At 43.9% G+C, this 27,145-nt stretch overlaps 1 protein-coding gene across 3 annotated transcripts; it reads right to left on the bottom strand.

Moving 5' to 3' along the window:
* Nucleotides 1–1,552: 1,552 nt before the first annotated feature.
* On the bottom strand, nucleotides 1,553–26,414 carry smg7 (SMG7 nonsense mediated mRNA decay factor). 3 transcript variants are annotated; one of them, XM_061242178.1, is made up of 23 exons: nucleotides 25,882–26,414; nucleotides 22,299–22,330; nucleotides 18,909–19,026; nucleotides 18,498–18,630; nucleotides 17,755–17,926; nucleotides 17,263–17,334; nucleotides 16,859–17,009; nucleotides 16,472–16,607; nucleotides 15,690–15,852; nucleotides 15,179–15,335; nucleotides 14,734–14,804; nucleotides 14,344–14,404; nucleotides 14,091–14,210; nucleotides 12,434–12,836; nucleotides 12,071–12,212; nucleotides 11,317–11,687; nucleotides 10,619–10,987; nucleotides 7,721–7,870; nucleotides 4,776–4,853; nucleotides 4,331–4,484; nucleotides 3,711–3,881; nucleotides 3,374–3,525; nucleotides 1,553–3,181 (listed from the first exon to the last, which is right to left on the bottom strand). In XM_061242178.1, exons 1-23 carry the CDS (start codon nucleotides 25,905–25,907, stop codon nucleotides 3,071–3,073), a joined length of 3,513 nt encoding a protein of 1,170 aa, XP_061098162.1. In that variant the 5' UTR covers nucleotides 25,908–26,414; the 3' UTR covers nucleotides 1,553–3,070. The 3 variants fall into 3 exon arrangements, with proteins under 3 accessions (XP_061098162.1, XP_061098163.1, XP_061098164.1); XM_061242179.1 differs by lacking the exon at nucleotides 7,721–7,870; XM_061242180.1 differs by lacking the exons at nucleotides 4,776–4,853; nucleotides 7,721–7,870 and having other exon boundaries at nucleotides 25,882–26,413.
* Between the last annotated feature and the right edge of the window lie 731 nt (nucleotides 26,415–27,145).

The following is a 27,145-nucleotide window of genomic DNA, read 5'->3' as shown; positions in this document are numbered from 1 at the left end:
TTGATGGCAGCATCGATCGCCGGGTAGGATATCCTGTAATTATTTGCGATTAATCTTATGCTTCTTACGACATAAATGAATGGCGCCTGAAAACAGCGGAGTTCGCAAAGAACTGTAAAAGAGCTCGTCCACATGTGCAAGTACACAGCACAGATATTTTGTTATATATAGATATATATATTTTTTATTGAATGGCTTAACAGTGAAATAAATGTTAATCCTCCGTGAGTTTTCTATAAACTAGCCCGCTAAATTCCTTGTAATCACGCTACTTTCACTCTGTCTCCACCTTCAAAGTGCGCCTCGCGTGCTGCCGAGGATCCCCGAAAACGCCTTTGAAGGACCGATGACTGATCGGCAATAAGACTGGCAAGGAAATGAAACTGGAGTTTTTTGTGGTAGTTCCACCGAAGCGTTTTTCTCCCCGTTGCATGAAAGGTCGAAGTTGGGTATTCTCTACCAGTCGTTCTCTGCTTGTCAGTATGATTTCTGCAATGCCAATGTATTTTATGCAACCAATTCAGTACAATAATAAATTACAATTTAGCATTGGTTTTGGCTGGCAGTAGCTAGCATTATTATTGCAGAGTGAAAGGCAAATAAAGATTCAAACGACAGCAACATTAGGGAGAATATGGTTTACTTTATTAAAGAACCAAACCACAGCACAGTTAGGGAGAACATGGTTTACTTTATTAAAGGCATAGCTGCTGATTCCAGCAATTGCTGAAGAATGTCTACAGAAGGACAAAACACAAAAGCTTTGAACACAAATTTCTGTAGATGCCCACCCCCCCCAACCCCAAATATACATCCTCTCACAGGAGTACCAGGACAGCCCCCCACCCCTCCCCCATTAAAGTAAGCATTCTGAACACCATACTTTCATGCAGTGCTCTCAAGTGATTCTCTCTGTGAAGCTGAACTGGAGCTGGGACACGGTTAGTATAGTTAACACGCTGCTGGCGAGTGGTTGGCTTGCTGAGTGCTACAACATTCGCCATTTCCCTTTTAGGGGCAGTGCAGCACAGGACTATGGAATGTTAGAGGTGTGAGTTCTCCAAATAACTGTCAGGATTCCCCAAGCTGAGTGCAGCTCTTTGTCGTTTCTCGTGGATTCTACTGAGTGAAAAGAGAATCGGACAAACTACAGCTGGTTTGGCAAGGGATCTGTACACTTAGTTTTAGCTTTTATTCTCTTATGTACATCCTGCATGTTAATACAGAGGAAATTAACCAGTCAGCTCTTAACGGTACAACCGACAAGCCCAAGAACACTGATAAAATTTACCTCAGTAATTTATGCTTTGACTGCTCAAACCATGGCAATGCAAGCTTTAAATCTCAAAACCCCCTTTCACTGAAAAGATAGAAAACAGAAAAACAATCTGAAATGGGCACACAACATATCTTCAGGTTTAAAGAACCAAAAAGTGTTTCCAAGCCTTTTAGTTCTATGTGCCCCAGCGTCCAGCCCAACTTTTTATTTTCCTTTTTTATATTTTTAAATACATATTTCAATGCAACAAGAAACGCACAATCACACAGCAGACACGTCACTTAAAGTTCTTTAATAAAATATTCTCTACATGAAAATAAAAAGAAACACGCTTTCCCTCATACAAGTGTCATATTCAGTCTTTCGCTTATTCAAAAGGCCTCCTTTGCTGCCCAGACTGTAAAAAAATAACCTGTGTGCGAGTGCTTATATTTGTACGTGTGTGTGCACGTGTCTGTGTGCATGTACAGGTGTGTGTCTACGCGCATCTATATGTATTGTTCATTTAAAGTTATGTGTATATGCAAGTGCATGTATAAAGACAGCGGTTATCTTACAGGCCAGTAAGAGCTGGGAGCATGGTGAATTAGAGTATATCACTGAAGGACACTGTAGAGTTGTATAGTGGCTGTGAGGTGCTCTCCTGATCTCTGCCCTCTCCATAAGCAGTCTCTCTCTCGGCTTGTGCCCCATAGTGCTGAACCAGCAGCTCTGCTGGACCCGTTTGCTTGCATGTATTTAAAGACAGTGCCAACCATGATAGTAATCATTAAAAAAAAAGAAAAGAAAAAGAAAAAAAAAAACACTGACCAGGCACAGAGAGCCACCTAAAGCTGCTTAAAACCATTAAAAGGCAGAACATGAACAAAATAAACTCTTTATGCAGGTAAGCTAGAGTAAAATATGTACTGAAAGAAAGCCAGGAAGGAAGGGGGGAAGGGAAAATGGGGGATACAGTAATATAAACATCCCCCATCAGCAGTAAACTAGTGTACATAGTTACCCAAGATTTCATAAAGCTACAACTGCTACAGAACAAATCACAAAATACAGTATTTTAATAATTGCAATCTCTACTGCAGTTATTGATACTAAGTCCTAAATCTATATCCTCTCCCCTTCCATCTGATTCTCTCAAGCCAACGTTGCGGAGAACTTGAGCGTTTCCGTCCTAGACGGGCAGGAAAAAAAACGTGCCGTTTCACCGCGCTCATCAAAAAGCGGTCTTCCACAACGCCGCACCGCACACCTGCCGTCGTGCCGGCGACGTCCTCTCGCTCCGCGTTCGCGTCGCCGGCTGATTCCGGAACAGCCCGAAAAGAGATAGGATCCCGCGAATCGCGGTGATGTCGTCGCCGTCGTCATTAACACGCCCCTTTCCTTACTCAGCTAAAACAAGCCTTCCTCTGAAGGGGGGGAAAAAGACAAAATGACTTTACCAGAGCAGCCTCTCGCTCCCCGACACGGCTGGTCTCCAAACCCCACGGCTCTGCGGTGCAGAGGCTACGGTGTCCACACAGAGAGGGTGAGCGGAGGTGGGGGTGGAGGGGGCTGGGTGGGGTTGCGTCTCCACCCTCCGGAGGAGGTCAGAAAGCGTGGAGGCTGTAAAAGTCGGGTAAGCTGCTCGTCGGCCGCTTCGTGCACAGCAGCGGTGTGCAAGCGCACTCTCGTTGCCGTGGAGGCGCAGAGAGAGGAGGGGCTCGCGTCACCCTGGTGTTCGGCCTTCCCCAGCACCCACATGCGGGCGGAGTAGGTGGATCTTGCAGTGGTTTCCACAGGTGCTCGGAGCCCTCAGTGCGGCGGGTTCATGGGGCCGTGACCCCTCTGCTGCTTCTGCTGCTGCATCAGGAGCTGCTCCAGTGCCGACGGGCCCGACTGCATCATGGAGCTGGACCAGATCGACTGCAAGAGGAACCGCAACCGCACGGTCAACCAAACCACCCCACGGCAACCAGCAATCACACAGAAGAGGTGACGGGAACATGCGTTACTATTAGAAGAAGAGGTGTTTTACTGGTGAGGAGATAAGATGGGTTTTAATGGCGAAGAGCTAAGGTTGGAGGAGCAGGTGATGTGTTAGGTTACGAGTGGTACCTTCAGGCTGTCCAGGAGGACGGTGGAAGAGTCCTCCATGGGCGATTCCTGTGCAGCCCACGTGTTGCTGGGATTGCTGCCTTGATGCCAGCTCGTCTCTGTGGCTGAGGAGGCAGCAGGCAAGTAGTCCAACCCAAACCCGCACATCGCCGCTGCCGAAACACACCCAGGACCATTAAATCACCAAGTCCATGGTACTCGATGTACAATCTAGAACAATCTAGTTATAATTGAATGCAACTGCCATTTTTACAGTTCAGTTGTCCTTGTGAAGACACAAGAAGAAAATGAAGAAAATGAGGTTTGAAGTTAAACAAAGTGGGAGGGGAAGAGTTACCATTCTTCTCCACTTTCCAGCGGTCAGCTATGCGGCGCTCGCGACTGTCAGGGGTGCCGATGGGGCCGAAAGAGGGGAAGGGGATGGAGCTGTGGTTGTGTGTGGGTGGAGACGAGGGCAGACTGCTGGGGTTAGAGGAATGAGGGGACTGGCTGGCTGGCGTGGAGTGGTCTGTCAAAGAAAAACACAACAGATCACAAACAAGGCACTTCCACTGGGCCGTTACAATAGCACACCTAGTGTTAGCAATGGCAATCTTTGCCATTACCAGCAGGTTCCATGTGACCAGTGTCACTATGGAAGCTACTCCTGTATACAGAATTCACCAATATTTGATGGGAAAATAGCTTATCAAGTGGGAATATTTTCGGGAAGGCAGTTGAAATTACGTTTGTTCCGAGAATTTGGGATGCATTAATAAATGGTTAAAATAAATGGTTTTATAAATGGTAGAAAATAAATAAATGTCATAACACAGCAGTAAAATTTGCAGATTCGTAAAGCAAGCAGTCAATAATAGAGTGGCGATTGAACCGCCATTGTATTCCTTCATTCAGTTTAAGAAATAATTTGATGATACTGAGGGTTGACCATTTACATGACAGTGTAGAGGGGAGTACCTGAGCTGGCCGGAAGAGAAGGGGACCACGGAGTTCCTTCAAACAGAGAGTAGAGGGAATGCTCTTGGTGTGCCAGAGGAACGTCAGGCTTGGGGTTAGGGCTCATATTTTTGCCGTAGGCTTCGCTAAAAATGCTGTTGTTTTGATAGTTCTCCTGTATTAATGACAAGCAATTAAAATCCCATTAGTGGCATTCAAACATAGACAAATGAATGAAGCTCATCTGCATCAAATGGAGCAGGAGTTGCTGCGAAACGAGATCAAACTGCTTTTTCATTGGCCAGGAAGGACGTCCCAACTGAACCTGAATCAACCGAATCTGAACGACTACACGCATTTCCGTTGCACCTCAACTGTGATCCTACTGATCTTTGACCTCATCATCAGTGACCTTCCCAAAAGACCTATGACCTTTCCTAATTGATATAGGACTTTCCCAGCTGACCTGAAGGGGAAATCCAGACAGTGGCAGGAGAGAGGATGTCTGCTCAGTGGCTCTTTCCAGTCTTGACTGGTTTGGCAACTACAGAAGAGAAACAGACTAATTATTATCCATAAATAATAATGGTCATAAATCACTGGTCACTTCATTGCTGCTATGCCTCTGTGTAGTGCTGAAACCGTACATCTGGATTTAAATTTGATAAAATATGATCCAAATGCAATACGTATTACCCAGGACCAAAACCAAAAAAGGTTGGGAAAAGACTGAATACCACCAGAATTCACTTGTTCCATAGCTCCACAGCAGAAAGAGCAGCTACAAAGAATCATGTTACTACCAAAATAAACAATAGGTTGGCATCATACTGATGCAATTCCTCCCATAAGGAAACACAGTGAACACCATAAGTCATTGGACAGGGACACATTTTTTTTGTTATTTTGGTTTAAATGGACAGGAGTCCCCCACATTTTCAGGCATCAAAAATATTGGACAGTTTACCAAAATGTAGAATAAAGTAATTATTTCTTAAATTTGTCTTAATATCCTTTGCAAGCAATGACTGCTTGAAGTCTGTGATGCTTAGATATCACCAGATGCTGGGTATCTTCCCTGGTGATGCTCAGCCAGACCTGTACTGCAGCCATCTTCAGTTCCTGCTTGTTTGGGGATTTTTTGCCTTCAGTTCAGCCTCTTCAGCATGTACAATACATGCACAATCAGGTTTAGGATAGGGAATTTCCGCTTTTTGGCTACGAAAACCCCCTTTTTTTGTTCTAGCAGTATGTTTCAGGTCATTGTTGTGTTGCATGATGAAGTGCTGTCCAATAAGTTTAGAGGCATTAGGTTTTATCTTTAGATGAGGTCCTAAGCTTTGGATCATGGGCCTTTCCTTTTTTCTCTCAGCACTTTCCCATTTCTATCACTCTGGTACATGTCTGTCTTTGTCTCATCTGTCCACAATTCTGTTCCAGAACTCTTGGGGCTCTTTTAGGTACTTTTTTAGTGTTTTTGTTCCGTTTGGCCGTTGTCAGGTGGGTTTTCTTCACCATTGAGTATTCACCGGTCATCCACTACAGTTGTCTTCCTCGGTCTACCGGGGCTTTTGACATAATTGAGTTCAACAGTTGTTTTTTTTTCTTGTTAATAATTAACTGTTGACTAAAGAATGAACAAAACCATTAACCACACAATTTTCAAAGGCAATTGCAAAGTCTCGAATCAAGACTATAGACATCAACAGCTCTCTTCCACCCAAACGACACAAATTAATACACCTGCCAAACAAAACACATCTGTGAAGCAAATTCAACAAATTCTTGTAGTACCATAAAAGGGGGTAACCATTTACAAATACTGAGGTCATTTCTAAACGATTCATCCCATATGGATTAAACAACAAATTATACAAATTAAAACTGACAGACTACACTTCAACCTCATTGTCAGTGTATCCTTTCAAACTCAAAGTGCTAGAGTACAGAATCAAAATATCTAAAAATGTGTCACTGTCCAATGAATTATGGAGCTCACCATATGTTAACATGACACCCTACAGTGCTTCCCTATATACACATATACCACCATGTATGCTTTCGCATATACATATGCAGCGTTCTCCTCAGAATTTTTTTTAAACAGTGGCGCTCAGACCCTCTTGTCTGCAATGTGGACTTGTGCACTTGACACCTTTGCATTTTCATACCACCTTGAAAAAATTCCCGCATTCTGGGACATTAACCAAAAAAAAAAAAAAAAAAAAAAAGGAAAGGCAGCAGCCTATCCCAGCATGCGATTGGCAAGAGCTTAGCCTACTTTGATTTTGACTTCAGGGTTGGGTGCATTTTCGGTTCATTTTCAGAATTCAAATGGGAATTGGTTTTAATTTATCATAAAAATGTGGTTAACTGGCCATAATTTCTTGAACAAAAGAGTCTTAAGCAGAATAAAAACCAAGTGATTATGGAGAACCTGTTTGGTTCTCAGTGAGCAGTGAGTTCTGTACCAAGTAGGCTTGACAAAGTAAGCAGTGATGGCTACTTTTCTGATCAGAGCCCATCACTGCTTCCAGGGTTTCACAGAAGCCATGTCACTCTGGCTGTAGACTAAGCGGCAACAAGATGAAGGTGACACAGGCTTCCATTTTTGGTACGCAGTGGCGCAAGTGAGGGAACCGAGTGGCACACCACCTGTTACATTCTTTGGAGAGAACCTTGCACATGCCACTGTACTGCGCTCTCGTATGCACATTTACCACCATACAGGGATTCACATACACCGTCATTCGGTACCTTCTCATATACAAACCAACATACTCACTTTCCTGTACACATACACCATACAGCACATGCATAGACCATCAGTAATCAACTGGTTGGCTGCGTGCGCCCATAATGCAATTATGAGGGTTGATGTGAAGGCAAAGTGACCCATAGGCATTTGAATTCCAACCCTCTACAAGAAAGGCAGATTTGTAAAATAATTCTGGCCAGGAAACCCTGTGGCCCACCCCTCAGATACAATATGAATTCCAAGATCTGCCCCCAGGTACCGACCAAAATCACTTTGTGCCACCGGTAAAACACTGCAAAAGTCAATGCAATAGGCAAGACTAATAATAGGTCACCTAAAATTGTGAATATAATCTGGATGCTTTTTTTTGTGCAATTGAACAAATCAAGAAAAGGTTACCAGGACTCCCCACTGAATCTTTACACCTATGGGATACACTAGATATGCTAGAATTCAAATGCCTGATGCGAGAGCGCTCCAATTAAATGGAGGTGACATTTACAGCACGTCCACGCCTCCCTCAGACCCCACGGCACAGTTCACCCGGTCGATGCCGTAGTGGTCAAAGGGCGGGGGGGTTGTGAGGACACGCGATAGGCGTGAATCGAGAGGCAGAGTGTGATGAAGGTAAAGACGAACAGAGGACTACATACAAACATGTTTGGTCCAGGAGCAGAGCTAAGAGGGCTGGCCAAGGCCTGGTAGAAATCATGAGGCTTAGCAAAGGCCAGCTCTTCCTCCTCCTCAAAGTCTGCTAGACTTTTTAACAAGGCGGGAGGCAGGAGAGGGGTGCTCTTGTTGTCCTAGTGAGACAGAGATGAAAGGAAAAAAGCAGAAAGGAGGGAGAGAAGAAGGAAAGATCAGCCAGTAAAGGAGGGAGAGTCAGGCGGAAGGATAGCTATCTCAGGACCGTTTAAAATTGATGCACACCCAACCAACCTTTATTGATTTCTATATTGTCTTAAATGTAATGGCCTGGAGACAAGGATTGATACCAATCTCTACAGTACTCTCATTTTGTAGTCTTCATATAATGGCATTTTACCAACCTCTGAGTCACTGCATAATTAAGTAGTGGCCTAGATATATGGCGTTTGATATTTTTCATGCAGTGTTCCAGGTATGAGATATATTGGTTCCTATTAGGGATGGGTACGTTTAATCAATTAACCAAAATGGACACTTGACCAAAATGCCTTAACTGGTTAACGTTTTTGAAATTAAATCCTGCATTATAGCGTAGCAATTTTTTTTTTTTTTTTTTCTTACAGCGGTGTAAGCTATGGCATGCAACATTTTGAAGAGGATCATCTGTAAAAACTTCAGTGTAAATATCGCGCATCCAACTTAGGTTCAACAACTATATGACATATGGCGCACCATAAAAAAATAAAAAATAAAAAAATCTCTAGGTGAAGGAAACCTCTAAACGAAAGTTAAACGCGAGTGTGATTCAACCAGAAAGGAGCATATTGCATAGCACGTCACTTGTATAATTACTAACGTTGCCTGTTAATTTTGTTAAGCTTTCTGGATCCCATGGAATTGCTAGAGCCAGAATATACCATCGTGCAAGATCATTACAGCACCAGTTGGGAAGGAAGACTACAGCAAAGATAAAAGCCGACCTTATTGCTGTCTGTAACGTAACTTTTTCCACCGACGGCTGACGTCCCTTACGACAACGGCAGCATCAGCTGCGTGACTGTAACATGCTGATGGAGGGGAAATTAAAACCGCTGTGCAGTAAGCTCACTTCAAGTGTTTGACAAGTGGTATTGCCAGCTTACACGACAAATAAGCCCAAACATTTAGCAATTACGGAATGTGGCTTGGAGTTGAATACCTAAGTCAATTGTAAAACGCAAACTAGTCTCCTTGAACAATATTAGACTAGTCAGTGTCATGTCTTTGAAATATTTGGAGTTTGAAATTATTACTGGTGACACACTGCTAAAGACATGGTGCCTTCTGTACAACCATAAATTCATGAAGTCATTTTTTGCCCAGGTTAATGTGCTTATACAGACTTCTATTGTTTTGACTGTGATCCAGCCTAGTACGGGAATTCTAAGAATATTTGTAGTCGATGAAAGGTCACCAGTTAACGGAACTATGAAAATACTGAAAATGTCCATCCCTAGTTCCTATATTATTCTGAAGCAATGAAACATTTAAAACAATGAGAATTTTAAAATTATTTTTATTATCCCTCATAAGACTGCCCATGGGCTGGATGTGACTGATCAAATTACACCAGAAAAACTACAATGCAAGTGTAGCTACCGCCGTCCAAACCTTCTACCACTGTCCCAACTAAGGCCAGGAGACATGCATTTCCTATGGAATCCTGTCAAACTCCAGCCTGAAGTAGTGTGATACACAGGCCTGTGCACAGATTCATGCATTTGTTCACTTAGAAAACGAGATTCCATTCCTGTGCAGTTAGCTAGATCCAAATGACTAGCTAACTGCACGATCCTGTTCATTCCATTTCAAGGTGTGGGCTTTTCACACAAGAATGCAGAAGGCAGACAGCTCAACAGAAAAACGTATTCTCAGTTCAACGACCATCACATCACAAAACAGGCCATCCCACAGAAAATGGGCTCTTCAAATTTGTATACGTGGTCCGTTGATCATTACACCAGGGCTGAGGGTCCCAAATTCAAATGAGTACACCTCTTATCCACCACCCATAGTGAATAATGACATACTAATAAATAACTATCAGTGTAAACAAAGTCCAGCTTGCTTGCATAAACAAACCATGTAGGCTCCGCAGGGTCATGAACTGATCGTAATGCATGTTGGGCGATTGGATGTAGGTGCCAGCTGCATTACCTTACACTAAACAGAATCAAAACAGACAATACAACTACCTCCCTGAGTAACCAAAGGGCTCAACAATACAGCAGCTCTGATATGGCCCCTCTGGATAATACAGTATCTGAGTATTAGAAGAGGCCAATGATACAACAGTTCAGCAACAATATAACTAGATGGAGCAGCTCTGTGATGGAACAACCCAGAATTACAAAGGGCTAAATGACAAAGGAGCTCAGCAACAGAAAGGCTGAACCTATAAAATACCTCAGCACTAAAACTTCAGAGAACAGAGGGGCACTAACCGCTCAAATAGAGCAGCTGAACAAATACGTTTTTATAGCTTTTTCAGCTATTTACGGTTCCAAAAAAAGTTGATTGGTGCTCTGGCTGCACAGAATAATGTGGCATTCAGCTGCCAATTTGCAATTCAGAAGGAAGTGGGAGACATGACATCACCCGCAGAATACTAAGGACTAAGGCCCTGAGCCCAGGGAGAAAGCAGTCTCACTACTGCTGCAGGAGACATTGGAGAAAAGTACAAATTATTAGACCTAAAATGTATTGCTCATACCAAGTGAGTATTTGCCAAGTATATTCAGAAGTATACCAACAACAGTTCTACTCAAACAGCAGTGAACTATTAGAAGGGTAACAGCAACCCGTCTCACTGTCAGTGGTCTGCCTGAGACATTAGACTGAGCCAAGTAAGGACTGCAGCTCACCTCATAGGACGGTCCCCTCTGGCTGCTGTCCTGGCCGGGGCAGAAGACTCCAGGCTGCCTCTTCACCAGCCTCTCGCTGGCCATCTGGTGGCCCATCATGGACCGGCTGTCCGTCATACGGTAGGGCGGGTCCCAGTAGAAGTCCTGAACTTTGACCTCGGGGAACTTCATCTTCTTGTCCATGTTGGCGGTGGGCGGTGCCTGCAGTGGCACTTGGGAGTGGGGGTGCTCGAACAGCTTCAGCGGGTCCTGGGGCGGCATGAAGAACGGCTGCTTGACTGGCATCTGCATTGGCATCTTCTGCACGCCCGAGGCTGCGGTCTGGTGCTGGTTCCACAGCTGTGCAGACTGCTCCGGCACCTGCATGTACTGCAGTTTTACAGAACACACCATTACACTGGGCACAGCTTCACATGGGGCACAACATTACATGGGGCAAATCCTTGCACAGGAAAAAGGTTTATCATTTAATGGCTTAGATCTAATATTGTATTTGTTTCCATGGTGATTCTTCTATTTGTTCAGTTGGGGTGAGTGATAAACACACCGAGTCATGGATGGTGTTATGTGGGTGGTGAGGTGGGCTGGCATGCATTACTTGCCGGCTGCATGCCTTGGTGGTGAGGTGGGCTAGTATGTGTGTTACTTGCCTGCTGCATGCTTGGGTGGTGAGGTGGGCTAGTATTTGTGTTACTTGCCTGCTGCATGCCTGGGTGGTGAGGTGGACTCTTGCCCAGTTGCGCCGGCACAGGCTTGGTGGGTGACTGCTGCTGCTGCGACAGGGCCTGAATCTGCAGCTGCGCAGACTGTTGTGCAGTTGGCTGCGCAGCCTGCTGAGGTGGCTGCGGCTGCTGCTGCTGCTGCTGGTTTAGGGCCCCGGGCCCCGAGGGCCGCTGCTGGCTGTAGGGAATGTGCGACGGTTTCCCAGCCTGCACCTGGGCACCGCTCTGCGGGTGGGACGGCGTCTGCAGGAAAGGGCCGGGTACTGACACGCCTGCCGAGAACGTGAAGCCAGGGCTCACCGAGAACGCCACAGGGGGCGGGATCACATACGCTGGGGGCGGGAATCCTGTAAGGTAAACCAATCAATACTCAGTATAACTATCCTTCATCCAATTCCTTGGCTTTCATCAGGGGGTCTGCAGAGTCCTGGGGAGTCCTGGAAGGTACAGTAAGGGGGTCCTGTTTGGCTTGATTTGCAATGACTATATATATATTTCACACAATGTTCATGATCACGGTATGCAGACTTCATAATGCTTCACATCTCAACCAGTGATAAGGCAACTCAGCAGCTGTTAAAACCACATGACGACACATGCATTTAGCCTTTTCAGGACACCGTATGATACAAGTGCCATGACAAGTGTCACAAAAACCCAATCGATGTGACATTCACACTTATTGGAGTTATCATAACGCAAGTTCATACACAATTAGTATTATACTGACCGGGCCGACTGGGCAGGGGGGGGAAGGCTCCAGGGTGATGGATTGGGATGAACTGGGAGGAGCTGGTGGTCTGTGTCTGAGAGACTGGTGTCTTCCTCGCCTCGGACACTGGAGTCTTCCTCATTTCAGACTGTGCCTTCACCTTCGAATACAAACAAAACACATTTTTACACCTAAAAGGGCTGTGAGACATGAGCTGAACAAACAGGTGCATGATGTTACTTGACCAAGCATACTGCATACCTAGCATTGAAGATAGCATACTGTAATATGAAGTGATCCAATGCAACTTACATGTAGTCAAGACAATATCTCAATCAAGTATCTCAAGTCAGCAAAAGATGAACATTGCTCATTAGTTACCTGTTTGCCGGTGTCTGTGGTCTTCTCATGGCAGCTCTTCTTTGCTTCATTCTTCTTCTTGTCCTTCTTCTGTTCGCTCCGGCTGGGGGCACCGTTGCCTTTTCCGAAGTCCCTCCTCTCCTTGCCGCTCTCCTTGGGGTGGTGGTTCCGGCTGGGCTCGCGCGGTTTGATGTTCTCCTTGAAGGTGACCACGGGACGCTCGGCGCTCTCCGGCCCACTGTTCTGGTTCTTCCCGGCGGACAGGACGGACTTCAGGCCGGGGCTGCCCTCGTGGGCCGTCTGCTCGCCGTTAGAGGACTCCTGCAGTACGGGCCCGTCCCGCTCCTGGGGCTCCTCCACGGCCAGCTCTGGGATCTCCGTTATGAACAGCAGCAGCCCGTCCTCAATACGGCACTGGATCAGCCTGAAACGCACACAGCACTTATATCTCACTGGATCAGCCTGAAACGCACACGGCACTTATATCTCACTGGATCAGCCTGAAACGCAGACAGCACTTATATCTCTCTGGATCAGCCTGAAACGCAGACAGCACTTATATCTCTCTGGATCAGCCTGAAACGCAAACAGCACTTATATCTCTCTGGATCAGCCTGAAACGCAGACAGAGGCAAATGCCTGCACCAAGCTAGCAAATGAGATCTCTAATTTTCCAACCACTGTGATGGAGCAAAGAAAAGCGCTTAAGACTGAATATGTATCTGTTCAAATCATACAAAAATCATACATCCATCCATCCATTATCTTAACCCGCTTATCCTGACACCCTGGACAGGTCGCCAGTCCATCGCAGGGCACACACACCATTCACTCACACACTCATACCTATGGGCAATTTAGACTCTCCAATCAGCCTAACCTGCATGTCTTTGGACTGTGGGAGGAAACCCACGCAGACACACGGGGAGAACATGCAAACTCCGCACAGAGAGGCCCCGGCCGACGGGGATTCGAACCCAGGACCTCCTTGCTGTGAGGCGGCAGTGCTACCCACTGCACCATCCGTGCCGCCACAAAAATCATACAATGCAATACAAACATTAGGGCATCCTGTAGTGTAGTGGTTAAGGTACATGACTGGGACGCAAGGTCGGTGGTTCGATCCCCAGTGTAGCCACAATAAGATCCGCACAGCCATTGGGCCCTTGAGCAAGGCCCTTAACCCTGCATTACCCCTGGGGTGGATTGTTTCCGGCTTAGTCAACTGTATATCTGTCTGAATAAGAGGGTCTGCCAAATGCCATTAATGTAAAAATATTCGTTCAAGTCATCTGTATGATGCTGCATTAACTCCAGCATATAACCCACTGTTCAAAGCTAGAACTGTGGATTTTGGCTTTTCGTACTGGATAAAATGATGACTTATGTATGCAGTTCAACCACAAATACCAGACTTTTTGCAAAGTGTCTTTTGCATCTTTATTTCTGTACACTGAAGATTAGAATAAGTGCTTAAAATGCACATTATTGTACAATGAGCACAGTGACATACAGCTTTGAATCATGATATACACTGCAGTGCAATTATAATTTGATATAAATCATCTCGTCATGATGCATACAACAGCATATAGTATGTAACGTGTAATGTACAGTATGTAGTTGCAGTTTAGTGTGAGAGTACAGTGTAAAACGCATGTTGTTTACAGTGACTCACCCAGGCTGGTTGTCTGCCACCCATTTCCCCAGGCTAATGAGCCTCTGGTGACGGGCTCGCACTGGGAGCCCTTCCTTATCCACAGCGATGCCCTGGTGGCCTTGGGAAAAGTCCAGCGTCCTTTTGAGAGCAGAAACAACAGCGCACGTAGGTCAGCTGTCAGCTGATAACTCAACAGCACATTAATGATTGTGTCTAAAATGACTGGAGAGGACGGTTGATTGGTAAGAGCAGAGTACAGTGAGGCACGTACCGTAGAGCTGGTCTGAGAGCCAGAAAGCCTTGGAGCTCAAACTCTTCTGGGAGGGGATTCACTAGAGGGGCAGTAACATGCAGCCAGTCAGAGAAAAAGCAACATCACAGCGCAGACTTTAACATATGCCATATGAAGATCACAGCACATAGACGCCTCTGAGGGAATCATCACAATGCTCACGATATGGACATGCAGAGACTTGTTTTTAGCGCATGGAAGCTCTTAGGCTGCATCAGGCTTTCAAGTTGCCTACGGGAATGTTTTGATGTTCCACAACATCAGGCACCCGCAGATCACAGCTAATTTTCACCTCCGCGCAACGCCCAGCGTGGTGTCTGTGAGGGAACCCACACTGGGGAAAGAAAGGGAATTCCCCAAACAGCCTACCTGCTGTGCAGGACACATCCTCCTCCCTGGGCTGGAAACTGTTCAGAATGGAGACCAGCCAGGGCCAAATGCTGAGGGGAATGAGAGAGAAACGGAGCGCTAAGCAACACGGCTATTTGAATGCACAGCGTTAAAAAGAAACCCAGGAGAAAGCCACGGCTACTGCCTGAAGTCATTACAATAATTTCCATTCTCATTGGAGTTCAGCCCATCGGAATTATCCAAATGTAAAAAGCAAGGGATCCAGTTGTGAGTACAAGAACTAGTGGGACATAAATATGATACTATGTACCTCCATTTGACGCATACTAGTCTCTGTTAGACATACACTTCAGTCTGCTACACTCTGTTAGACAAATGCTACAGTCTGTTGGACATATTTCAATCTCGGTTAGATGCATGTTACAGTGTGTTAGGCGAATGCTACAGTCTGTTGGACACGTACTACTGTCTCTTGTCCACAGCGCTCTCGGTGAAGACGGTTGGTCGAAGACGGAGCCACTCCAGGGACACCTTGATGGCGGGAAGGGGACACTCTCCCAGAATCTCTGCGCGGTTCCTGTTGAGCAACGCGCGGCTGCACATCACGCCCAGGAAAGACACTGCGAGGGAGACGAACGGCAAGGTGTGATACATCAACAGCTGCAGGAAGCACCACATCCTACATTCGCAAAAGGTGCTAAAAGAATTTTCCGCTGCCACAGAGAAGACATTTTCAACACACATTAAAGTGAAGGAACTGTGCACTTAAACAGGAAGCTTACTAGAAGGAATTGGCCTTTATGGATGTTATGAGCAAGATGGATGTGGAGGAATTGGCCTTTATAGATGATACGAGAGAGCAAGGTAGAGGAATTGGTCTTTGTGGACGATGAGATGGAAGGAGGTAGAGGAATTGCTCTTTGAGGACAATATGAGAGGGAAGGGAAGGAAAAAAAAGAAAAGGTGACACGTACTGAACAATCCAAGCTGCTGGATCCAGCTGATCTGCTCCTCAGGGCTGAAGCTCTGATCGTCAGACTCACTGCTGAAGTCTCTCAGGTGATGGAGCTCAAACAGGTTGATCACCGTGATGTGCACCAGCTGCTGGGAGCTGAATGCCTTCTGAAGAATCAGCTTCTATAATGCCAGAAAGAGAGAGACGAGTTAACGCATACCCCCTGCATTAAACAGAGAAACGGGCCAAAGCACTCCTCCAGCATCTCTCTAATGCAGAAGAGAAAAGGGTTAATGCTCCCTTCATGCAGCTCTCAAATGCACAGGAGAGCTAGCACACCACTCACTCCTGCATCTTTCCAATGCCAAAAGTGTTGGAATGACTGATGTTTAATGGCCAAGGAATTTGAGAAAATGCTTTTGTTACGGTTTTGTTTTAGGATATAGGCCGTATAAGCTGCAGGAACTCCCAGTTTGGAAGAGCACATGGCCTCTGAAATGTATACAGCCAGCCAGAGTTTCTCTTCACTCTGCAGTCCACCAACTGAGCCGTCTTGGAAGACCAGACAACTAATACCGAAATCAAGTGTCAATCAATGGGAGGAGTTGATGGCAAGCAACGAGGCTCTGCTTGGAACCTCAAACCGTTCTTTCAGTATTTAAATCAAAAGTGAAACAGCCCTTGGTTGGTACCGAAATCTACACTTTCAGTACTAAAACGAAACTGAAATAGGGCTTGGTTTAATAGGTCAGACTGATCTTTCAGTTTTGGAAAATTCTGAAAAGGCCCTCGCTTCAGTACCTGAAACTGCTCCTCCAGCTTCTCTCTCAGGCTGTTGAGTTTCTCCAGGCTCTTGCTCAAGTAGACATGGCCATGGAACTTGATGAAGGCCTTAATGAAATCTGACACGCTCCACTTTGTTTTGACCTCGTCACGACTACGAATACACAAACAGCATGGAAAGGGACGCAAACATAAGCATTTTGTACGGGTTACAAGAGCATGCAATATACTATACTTCGCCGATAGAGATCAGAGAACAATGTTTGACTTCCGAAGAATACCTGGAGATAACAAAAATAGGAATTCAAAGGCCAGTCACAAGTAATGCAGAGGAAAGTCAGGTAATGAACTACACAGCTACTTAGCGGGCAACGCCGTCTGAAACATTTGTCACCCATGTCTTACCCCTCTAGAGCTTTAGAGAGTGCTTTCTGCAAGTTGGTAGAAGCTGCCGGAAAGGGGAACTTGACAGCAATGCTCCTGCAGTAGTAGAAGATGGTGGTGAGGTGGTCCCCTTTTGAAGAGGCCAAGATGGCCAGCTGATTGTAAGGTTGACCTGTTCAAATCCAAAGGTCAGAATCAATCAGGAATCAAATTTTCATCTCTTCCAAAAGACACTATACACATCGTGATCATTTCTATTTGAGAATTTTGTCCAAATATGCAACTTTTCATCATTTAACATCAATGGGCTTTTGAAAAAGCTTTTCATTGCCTACAGAGGCCTACAAAATTGCCCATAGGTCTTTTAGGTTTTCTGTAACAGTATTACACTGATGGTACAAGCTGCACTCCAAAGGGACTCTTACCATTAGATGGTACAAGTTGAGCAGCATGTCGGTAGTAGGACTCTGCCTGGCTGGTTTGGTTGCGGTAGCGTGCTAAGAATAAAAAATAGTGTTAAAAAGAATCCAGAAACAAGAAAATAAATCAGTGCCTTTACAGGTCAGAATGAGGTATTTCTTGCAGTGTGTATCTGCTCTTCTAGTTTCAAAAAATAAAAATAAAATTGAAAAGCACTCTGGAACTTTCTACAGCATTTCACCACTTGATTTAGACATAATGGCATTTAGCATATGCCATTATTGTTACAACCATAATGAACTGTAATCTTCACAAGAAAATAAACCGTAGACCCATTAAACCCTATAGTCTGTTAGTAACATATGTATAGTTGCTTAAATTCAATGGCTTTGTGTCTTAAAGAGAAGCTATAAACTCAGGGCCTGTGATTACTGTAGACTCATTTAACATCTAGTGTAGGGATTAAAATCTGTGTGTGTACAGAAGGTTAAACTCACCAATGTCCCCCAGGTGAACAAGACAGTGCTGGCAGATGTAGGAGCAGGAGCTAGGCTGTGGTTTCACGATGGAGCTGCTGCTGTTCAGTTTATTGCTGATTATCCCGAGCTGAGAGGATTTTACTCGGCAGGGCAAGTCCACGTTAAACACTGTGCACAGCTCCTGCAATAACTGCAAGGAAAACGATACAATAAACATCCCCGGTACAAGATGTGCTTGCGCGTGATAATAGTAACTGTATACTTCACCACCCCCACCCCCCAAAAACAGCCCTATTAGTGATTAACAAAATATCTTCCATTCCAGACTAACAAACAGTGATGCTCATCTAATGCTTAGTCCATTTATTTAAAACATACCTTCAATATCTGATGATATCAGTTAATAAATAAAACGTAATATTTAAGAAGTTACATGGTATTGCATGCATGTTCTTTTCACTGGCAAACTCCAACGCCAAATCCAGGCAAGTATAAGTTTAGTCTGCATGACCAGGCAAGAGTGGAATAACCTTAATTTTGACTAGCCCAGAGGACAGCCATCAGGATTAATGACCAGTCCACCTCATGTACGATAAATGCCATTTTGCATTTGTATGCAGTAAAAATAAACAGGATTAGTTCCTTTCAAGAATGAATCCGATTAATGAACTAGTTGATTAATTGCTTCAATTAAATGTGAATACATACTGAATATACATTTCCCCAATGATGCATCACACTCCGGTGTAGGCGCTACTCACTTGGGTATAGAAGCCACTAGCTGCCTCAAGAAAAAGGGACAGATTGGCCTGCACCTCACTTCTGTTGGGGTTGGCTCGGTTCTTGGCCTGACTCTGTAATGTGGTTATCTGGTTCTTAAAAGCATGGTTCCAGCTGGAAGACAAAGAATAAACAGGTCAGGGAAATACAACGCTGTGTCATGACAGAAGTTCCGCATTGGCAAGACAGGGTCATATTCATGAGAACTGTCAGAAAACCGAAAAATAAATTTGCATTAGACAATATTGTTTCGAGTCGGCGATCATTCCATCATTGCATTTTAATACATCTTCAAAGATCGTCCTCTGTTAAAACATGTCCACACATTAAGGTATTACACATTACAACAGGTGTCCATAAAACAGGGTGAGAACCGGGTTAGAGGAGCTTACAGGTCTTGTTCCACTTTCTTGTCCAGGGCGTACTCCAGGTCTGTCACCAGCATCTTCTGGTACAGGTCCTGCAGTGCCTGCCTGGATGTCCACACCTCTGCCGGACCCAGCTTTGAATCTGCACAAATACAGAGAACATTGTGCTGAATGTAAACTGATGCTCACACACACTGATATATTTAGACAATTTCACTGATCCTGATGATGCGTTTTGCTATATGGCAATGTTGTTAAAATCATAATGTGTTCAGATGCAGTACGATAACAGTCGGTTTAAAGTTGTATTTGTATCAATTATCTCCTGCCTGTGCAAGGGCATGCAATATATTTATTGCGTTATTTTTCTGGCCTTATTATAGCACAGATAGTAAGTATTTTTATCAGAAAGCAAATTAATTTTTGAAAAACGCAGTTTATGAAATATCCTGTGGTCCAAAAATGCTACATTTCATTCGCTAGCATGACCACTGATCAACAGCAGATCCTACAAAACTTTTTTTATGCATTGTTAAAAACAGCACTGAGGCCTGCATTCAAGCAGACTTAAGCACCAGAGCAATTTAGTCTTTATGTTGGACTTCTCGCCATTGTAACTCTCTGGTCCATCACCAGAACACAGCAGTCACAGTCAACATCATTAGAACACAGCAGTCACAGTCAACATCATTAGAACACAGCAGTCACAGTCAACATCATTAGAACAGGGCAGTCACAGTCAACATCATTAGAACACAGCAGTCACAGTCAACATCATTAGAACACAGCAGTCACAGTCAATATCATTAGAACAGAGCAGTCACAGTCAACATCATTAGAACACAGCAGTCAGTCAGCATCATTAGAACACAGCAGTCACAGTCAGCATCATTAGAACACAGCAGTCAGTCAGTATCATTAGAACACAGCAGTCACAGTCAGCATCATTAGAACACAGCAGTCACAGTCAGCATCATTAGAACACAGCAGTCACAGTCAATATCATTAGAACACAGCAGTCAGAGTAAAACCATTGGCAGAACACAGCAGTGACAGTTAAACCATCACTGCAACACAGCAGTCAAAATATAGCTGTCACTGGAACACACAATAAGTGTTATTGTACAAAATTCTGTCAGAGTGACTGTCACTACAAAACAATTCAGAAAATGATCACTGGAATAATACAGTCACTGTATAAATACAGTCACTGTATAAAATAAATCTCACTGGGGCACTACAGTCACAATAAAAGCAATGCAATAAATAACTATATTTTCATTCATAAAATACATACAAAACAGTGTGTTTTGATGCATTTTATGCCGGTTAAAGGACAAATATAAGTTGTCAGCTGTAAATAATTTAAAAGTCTCACATTCCCCACTTGAATATACTTAGATGCTAAATCACAGGCTACATTCACTCAGCAAATTTAACACATTAAATGGGGCACTGCACTTAAAAGAAAGAAATGTGATAAAAAATGAATTGTTCATTCAGATGGCAAACTTAAGTGCAGTGATCTAAATAAAAGAAGCATAATCATCAATTAGCAATTCATTCAAAATCAAATCAGTCTCTGGGCTATGTATACACGGCTTATACTAAAACTAATCCAATACTGTAAACATGTCAAGTGTTTCTCTGACTCCACACAGAATAAAATTTAGTCAATTATTTTAGTATTCTTGCTTTTAAGAAAACTACCAATGAGTATGGTTTTGCATATTTTTCTTCATTCAACTCTCTGTCCCCTATGGATTCATTGAGCCAGTAACCTGAAGATTTGTGCGCAGGGTGGAATGCGCAATGTTTTCCCAAAGAGTGCGGAGCAATGAAGGGGTAAATGTTGACCCAGCGAGTTAAAGCCTTTTGACTTGCTATAATATACATTTTTTGGTGCTTCTGCTCAGACATTGTGCAGTTCTCATTGGGATGTTAGCCAGTCAATTCTCTGGAACATTTTCTTCTTTTCTCTCAGAATGTGAATTCAAAGGGGATTTTATACTGACTTACATGCGCTGCTACAGAAGGCCGTTCTGACTGGTTATTTATGTGAAAACTGGGAGACTCTATGTTAAACACGCCAGTGACAAACACCTTACTCCTGCTGTCAGAAATATGTGAGAAATGTGTGAGCAATCACGATCAGATGAGCCCACAAGAAATCTGTGAAATAAGCGAGCCACACAGGAAATACTGTGGCCACTGCTGGAACAGCCATCACAACAACACTGCCACTGGAACACAGCAGCCACGACAACACTGTCACCGGAACACAACACTGTTGTGTGGAACACCGCAAGTCGTAGCACCATCACTGGAAAACAGCAGTCGCAAAAAAACGGAATCATAGCAGCCTTAAAACACTTGTGTGGAACACAGCAGTCGCGACAACGGTCGTGCGGAACACAGCAGTCGCGATAACACTGTCCCTGAAACACAGCAGTCGCGACAACACTGTCCCTGAAACACAGCAGTCGCGACAACACTGTCCCTGAAACACAGCAGTCGCGACAACACTGTCCCTGAAACACAGCAAGTCACGACAACACTGTCCCTGAAACACAGCAAGTCACGACAACACTGTCCCTGAAACACAGCACTCGGCACAACGCTGTCCCTGAAACACAGCACTCGGCATAACGCTGTCCCTGAAACACAGCACTCGCAACAACACTGTCCCTGAAACACAGCAAGTCACAACAACACTGTCCCTGAAACACAGCAAGTCACAACAACACTGTCCCTGAAACACAGCAAGTCACAACAACACTGTCCCTGAAACACAGCACTCGCAACAACACTCCCTGAAACACAGCACTCGCAACAACACTCCCTGAAACACAGCACTCGCAACAACACGGTCCCTGAAACACAGCACTCGCAACAACACTGTCCCTGAAACACAGCACACGCAACAACACTGTCCCTGAAACACAGCACTCAGCACAACACTGTCCCTGAAACATAGCACTCAGCACAACACTGTCCCTGAAACACAGCACTCACAACAACACTGTCCCTGAAGCATAGTGGTCACGCAATACTGCGTATGGTACAAAGTTGTCAACTGAAAGTAGTGGCGTTCTTTCAGAAGGATAATTTCAGACAGAAGAGAGATCTTCCTCTGGCATAGCACTGAACTTCACAAATTCCAGTTTTCAAATTCATTACAATGTATAAAAGTTATTCTATTTGCTCCCTTTGGACTTTCTATCAGTTCAACACCTGGACTGCTCCGCTGCACTCACCCAACAGACAGAGGCTGTTTTACACCCTTTAGGCCACACGAGAGCTAGAATGCCCATTGGAAGAGGCATTTCTCTCAGTGACATCAACATGAGATTAAGAATAACTACAGCAGTAGGGGAGTACTTGTGAAAGTGATAAAGCCAACGTGAAACTTACCGGTCATATCCGCCTTCAGGGCCTCTGCCTGCCTGTATCAATGGAAAAAAAAGAAATATGAGATTGACTGCCAGCATACAGCAACAGAAGATAAAACTACAGTGTTTATTTACCGGATAAAAATAATCAAACCAACAGCTTTTTTTTCTTCAAAAAAGGTTAATGGGATTAATAGCTACATGGTCTTAATAGGTATGCTTAGCCTAATAAATAACAGATGCTTAGATTACAATTATTGAGATACATTTTGAGCATGGCATTGCACATACATTTAGGCTACGTCAAATGCGTGGCCACTCTGGTTCATGCATGTTGTTTCATAAAATCGGATCACAAAACCACATCATCCACACTAGCAGCACTCGCTTCTTCCATAGGTTTTCATGAGTACAGGGCAGGAATGGTGGTCCCAACACTAACTTGGAATTTGAATGTATGGAAATGAAAATCAATACAAATAGTCGCAATGCCAGTCGGAATGAGTCTCAAATACGGTATTAATTCATACAACAAAATCATAGATTGCCACTTTAATGACCAATGACTTGTATGTATGACCAATGAACAATTGCATTTTGGAAATGGTGGACAACTACAATGACGTCCACTACAACACTGAAAACTAAGAGGTCAGATAGGGCATTGCAATAAAAGAACCCTACTCTCGGAGCAGATTGACAACAATTTGCAGTCCGCGACAATTTCCAGAGGTTTTCAAACAAATATGCACATGCAGTCTGCAAGTGAAGTAGGTCAACACATTTTTCCCTTCGTATGTAAAACAGGATGCATAACAAAATTGGACCTGCAACAAGTGCTTGAAATGCATCTGACAATTACAAGCAAATTCTTAAGTTGCTTTGGGTCATGAAATTTGGTTTGATTTGATTATCTTTCATTCCAGCTACTGCCTGTGTCACTCGGCTCTAGTCTGTGCTGATCATAATACAAATGTGAACAATTGTTCTAAAATCTAAACCATTGTTTGTGTGTTAAACCTTAACACGCGAAATATAGTAAATAATGTTGCAATTACATGCATAACATCAGTGACCGACTCCTTTCATTATGAAGTGCATATGCCTATATGGCTGCAATAAATGTGCAATATTTTGACAAGAATAAGTTACCAGAAGAACAGAAAACATTATATGCAATTCAGCGTGATTCTGGGCTTGTACAACATATTTGCCTAACGTTTACGTCAATTTCGCCGTTCGCCATTTTTATTTTTATTTTTTTTGGATGTAGGCTCCCGTTAAAACCAAGTGTAAACAGACGTACTGTGGACTGCAATATACTTCAACATGATGACATTTAATTTAGAAATTTTATTTGAAAGCATTTCGCGGACAGCTGAATCTAATATTTAGCTTGTGTTTACTGGAGAGTTTTCAGCTCCTTTGGTTTTACCACCGAATTAAAATAACATCGAATTAAAAAAATCAGACCGATGGAAGCAGAGCACTATTTGACAGGAAGCGCTGGTCTTAATCTCAGCACAGCTTTCTCACTATTTAGCAACCTACCACTGCGGCAGTTTATTATTACAAGCACAGAACTATCTCTAATGGTGATAAGTTAAATTCTTCACGTAGCTCCACTTATTTATGCCGAATTTCCGTGACAGCATTTTGCCACCCTGCTACTTGGGTCACAATACACAACGAAACGAAACCGATATTAGCTAGCTTACCACGTTAGGCCAAAGAGAACACATTCCTGTTAATAAGTCGCTAGCTAACGTTAGTCAAATTCATTCTTGTATCGTATCGTTAGCGAGGCTTTGATCGTCCACAATTTTACAGCAAATATTTTACCTGGTTAGCTAGCAGATAATTAGCTAGTGAAATTCCAATATCCATTTAGTCTAAGAACGAAATACATTCAACAACGCTTTCCTGATATTGAAGCCATTGTAGCTAGCTATGGCTAATGTGACCTACCTGAAAAGATCCACTTCTGAACAAAAGATGAATTGGAGCTTGCTGTTCGTGTGACTTGGCAAGGCGTATGGTAGCTAACGTGTTAGTTAGCTAGCCGCCTTGTATGCCTAGTCAACAACCCGCTATCAATAAAGAATCTTTAAGATTAACTTCTACTCTTCTTCTACACTGACAACACTAATTGTGTTTCATCGTGTAGCTAGCTATCGTTAGTTGTAGCTTCATATCTGGCTAACTAGCTAACGTTAGCTAGCCAGCTAGCTAGCTACCAGGCTGAGTTTTTGAGCGGGGGCGTGAGCCAATCTTTCACAAACCTCCAAGCTTCCATAACGAACACAGATCAAACGTAACTACAAAGTACGTAGCTAACTAGTCTAGCTTATTTTATTTTAGCTAGCTAGCAACATAGCTGCGGTGTTATTTTCGGCTGAAATAGTCGATTACTGGATAGGTAAGTTAGCATATGTGTATGCAATTTTGATGAAGCCATCGGTCACCAGAAGACTCAGGTTATGTAGCTAACGTTAGATGACAAGACAAGTAATGGATACCTGGCGGGTTCTGTTAGCTAGCTAGACTAACTGACAATTTACAAGCTAGCTCAGCTGAATATGTATGCGATTGCTCATCTTGATTTTGAAACTACTAGCTAACACAAACAATGCTTGCTAAAGACTTCAAACATTTGCCCTCGCCATCACCACGCGAACGTTACAATCATTTCAGCGCAAGATTCCATGATCGACACAGCTAATGTAGCAAAATTGCTAACTGGAAAATATATTACATAGGTCCCAAATGCAACTAGCTAGCTAACGCCTTTTTGAAACCAGTCAGTTTTTCAACTGGGTCGGTCACATTCCCATCTGAACGTCAGGATATGACAGCTGAAATGTGCATCTGCCTCAGCATTAGCCAATATGTAGCTATCTTGGGTGACATTAGCAATCTAGCACCGGTTGAAATGTTAGCCAACTAAGATGGCCAGCGGTCGAACTTAACGTTACGTTAGTCAACCAACTGATCGCCTAACTGCAACGATTGTTAATCTAATATAGTTATATTAGCTTCAACAATATATACTACATCTGCTAAGTTACAAAAATATGTATTCTAGCATTAACCGAGTGAAATTGGCCGAACTGCTAATTAGCATGGGTGCATTGGTTGGCTCTAAACCCAATAGCTTAGCAACAAGGTTGTCGCTGTCACAGTAAGCATGGTAGTTGGGCTAGAGCTAGCTAAATTAAACACCTAACTAGGCTACCAACATTAACTTGATGGATTTTACGTTATCACCTTGTTAGCCCGCATGTAACGGGCCAAGTACTCCGTTATAAATGAGCTACTTAGCCACTACTGTAGCTAGCTACAGTGAAGTAAATCCATTCAGTATTTACTAACGTTCGCTACGTTAGGGTAGACAGCTAGGGTTAGCTTCCGACCAGCTTCCTTCGAGACTCAAAAGCTAGCTAACATTAGCAGGCTACATAACGTTAGCTGCTTAGGCTAATTATTTTTCGACCACCTCCACCAAACTAGGCTATTGTGATATCCTAAGTATAGATTTCCAATTTAGCTAGCTGGCTAGCGAGCTGTATTGGTATAAAAACAATCCACGGAACCATTTAGCCTACCTTAAATATTGGGCGCAGAGGTTCATCCTGCTCAATCGCCTATCTTAGACGAGCACTGGTCCAGCAGAAGCAGGAGCGATTCCCGGCGCCATATTGTTCCTCTCTCCGTCACCAACAGGAGCCCGAGCGGACAAACATACCATCTTCGGGATCCAAAGAAGGGAGGGAAACCAAAACCTTGAGCAGCCCAGAGCTAGGTAGCTAGTTAGCTATGTTAACTTAAATTACTAGCTAGCTAGCTAGCTAACTAACTAGCGAGCAGCGCACACCACTGCAGTCAAAACCACTCGGTAGGACGATGAGATATCGCTTCAATAGCTTGCAGTCTAACAGGCTTATACTAGTTAGCTATCTAGCTAGCTAAATGTTCACGGAACTACAAAATAAACATAGACCTGTAATAACAGTAGCTGGTAATTAGTGGATTAACTAGCTACTAGTCAGTCCTCACGGTCCCGGTCAAAAACAACAGGATCACGATCGGTCACTTCTGTGTTTTTTGCTTCTATTTCTCCCCTCCCCCGGTTGATTTAGGAAATAAACGCCATTTTGGCTCAAAATAAAGCCATTTTAAATGGCCGCTCTGACAGTAAATTTCTTCTCCGCCCATTTTGTGAGTCACACAGCTCCATGTGAAGAGGAGCGCCACTGATAGAACTGGACCATGGATATAATTAGCGCCATCTTGTGTGAGGAAAAAAAAACTTTGCCCATGCGCAGTGCATCTCTATATTAACGTTCTATTGCGAGGCGAAATGTAACTAGCTACACTGAGTGATTCAATCTCTAATCTCACTTTCTGCTGCGACATAAAATTTGGAGTAAACAATATGTATCCATGGATCCATCCTGAATTGTGTCTATGGTTCCGGCTGGTGGTTGTGTAATGTTATGTATTGGGGAATGTGTTCCTGGCACACACCAAATTTAGCCACCGCCAACCTGAGTGTTGTTGCAGCCCATGTGCATCCCTTTATGGCCACAGTCTACCCTACTAACAGCAGGAATAGCTCACCATGTCGCAAAGCACACATCATCTCAAGCTGCTTCCACACACAAATGTGGCAATGAGTTCAGTGTACTCCAATGGCCTCCACAGTCACCAGATTTAAATCCCAATAGCACATCTTTGAGGTGTGGTTGAACTCCAACAAATCTGCAGCAACTGTGTGGTGCCGTCATATCAACATGGACCAGAATCTCTCAGGATTCTTTCCAGCACCTTGTCGAATCCATCCCACAAACAATTCTGGCTGTTCTGGTG

Source organism: Conger conger, chromosome 5 (assembly GCF_963514075.1).
Source record: "Conger conger chromosome 5, fConCon1.1, whole genome shotgun sequence".
NCBI classification, from domain to species: Eukaryota; Metazoa; Chordata; class Actinopteri; order Anguilliformes; family Congridae; genus Conger; species Conger conger.
This window is presented reverse-complemented; position numbering and strand designations above follow the sequence as displayed.

Bases quoted from the DNA above. Each gene is read 5' to 3' on its own strand.
- smg7 (XM_061242178.1), bottom strand. From the start codon at position 25,907: ATGAACCTCTGCGCCCAATATTTAAG. The intron at 11,688-12,070 runs GTCAGTATAATA...TTTACCTTACAG, and splicing joins CCCCCTGCCCAGTCGGCCCG to GATTCCCGCCCCCAGCGTAT. The intron at 3,526-3,710 runs GTAACTCTTCCC...GTGTTTCGGCAG, and splicing joins CTGGAAAGTGGAGAAGAATG to CGGCGATGTGCGGGTTTGGG.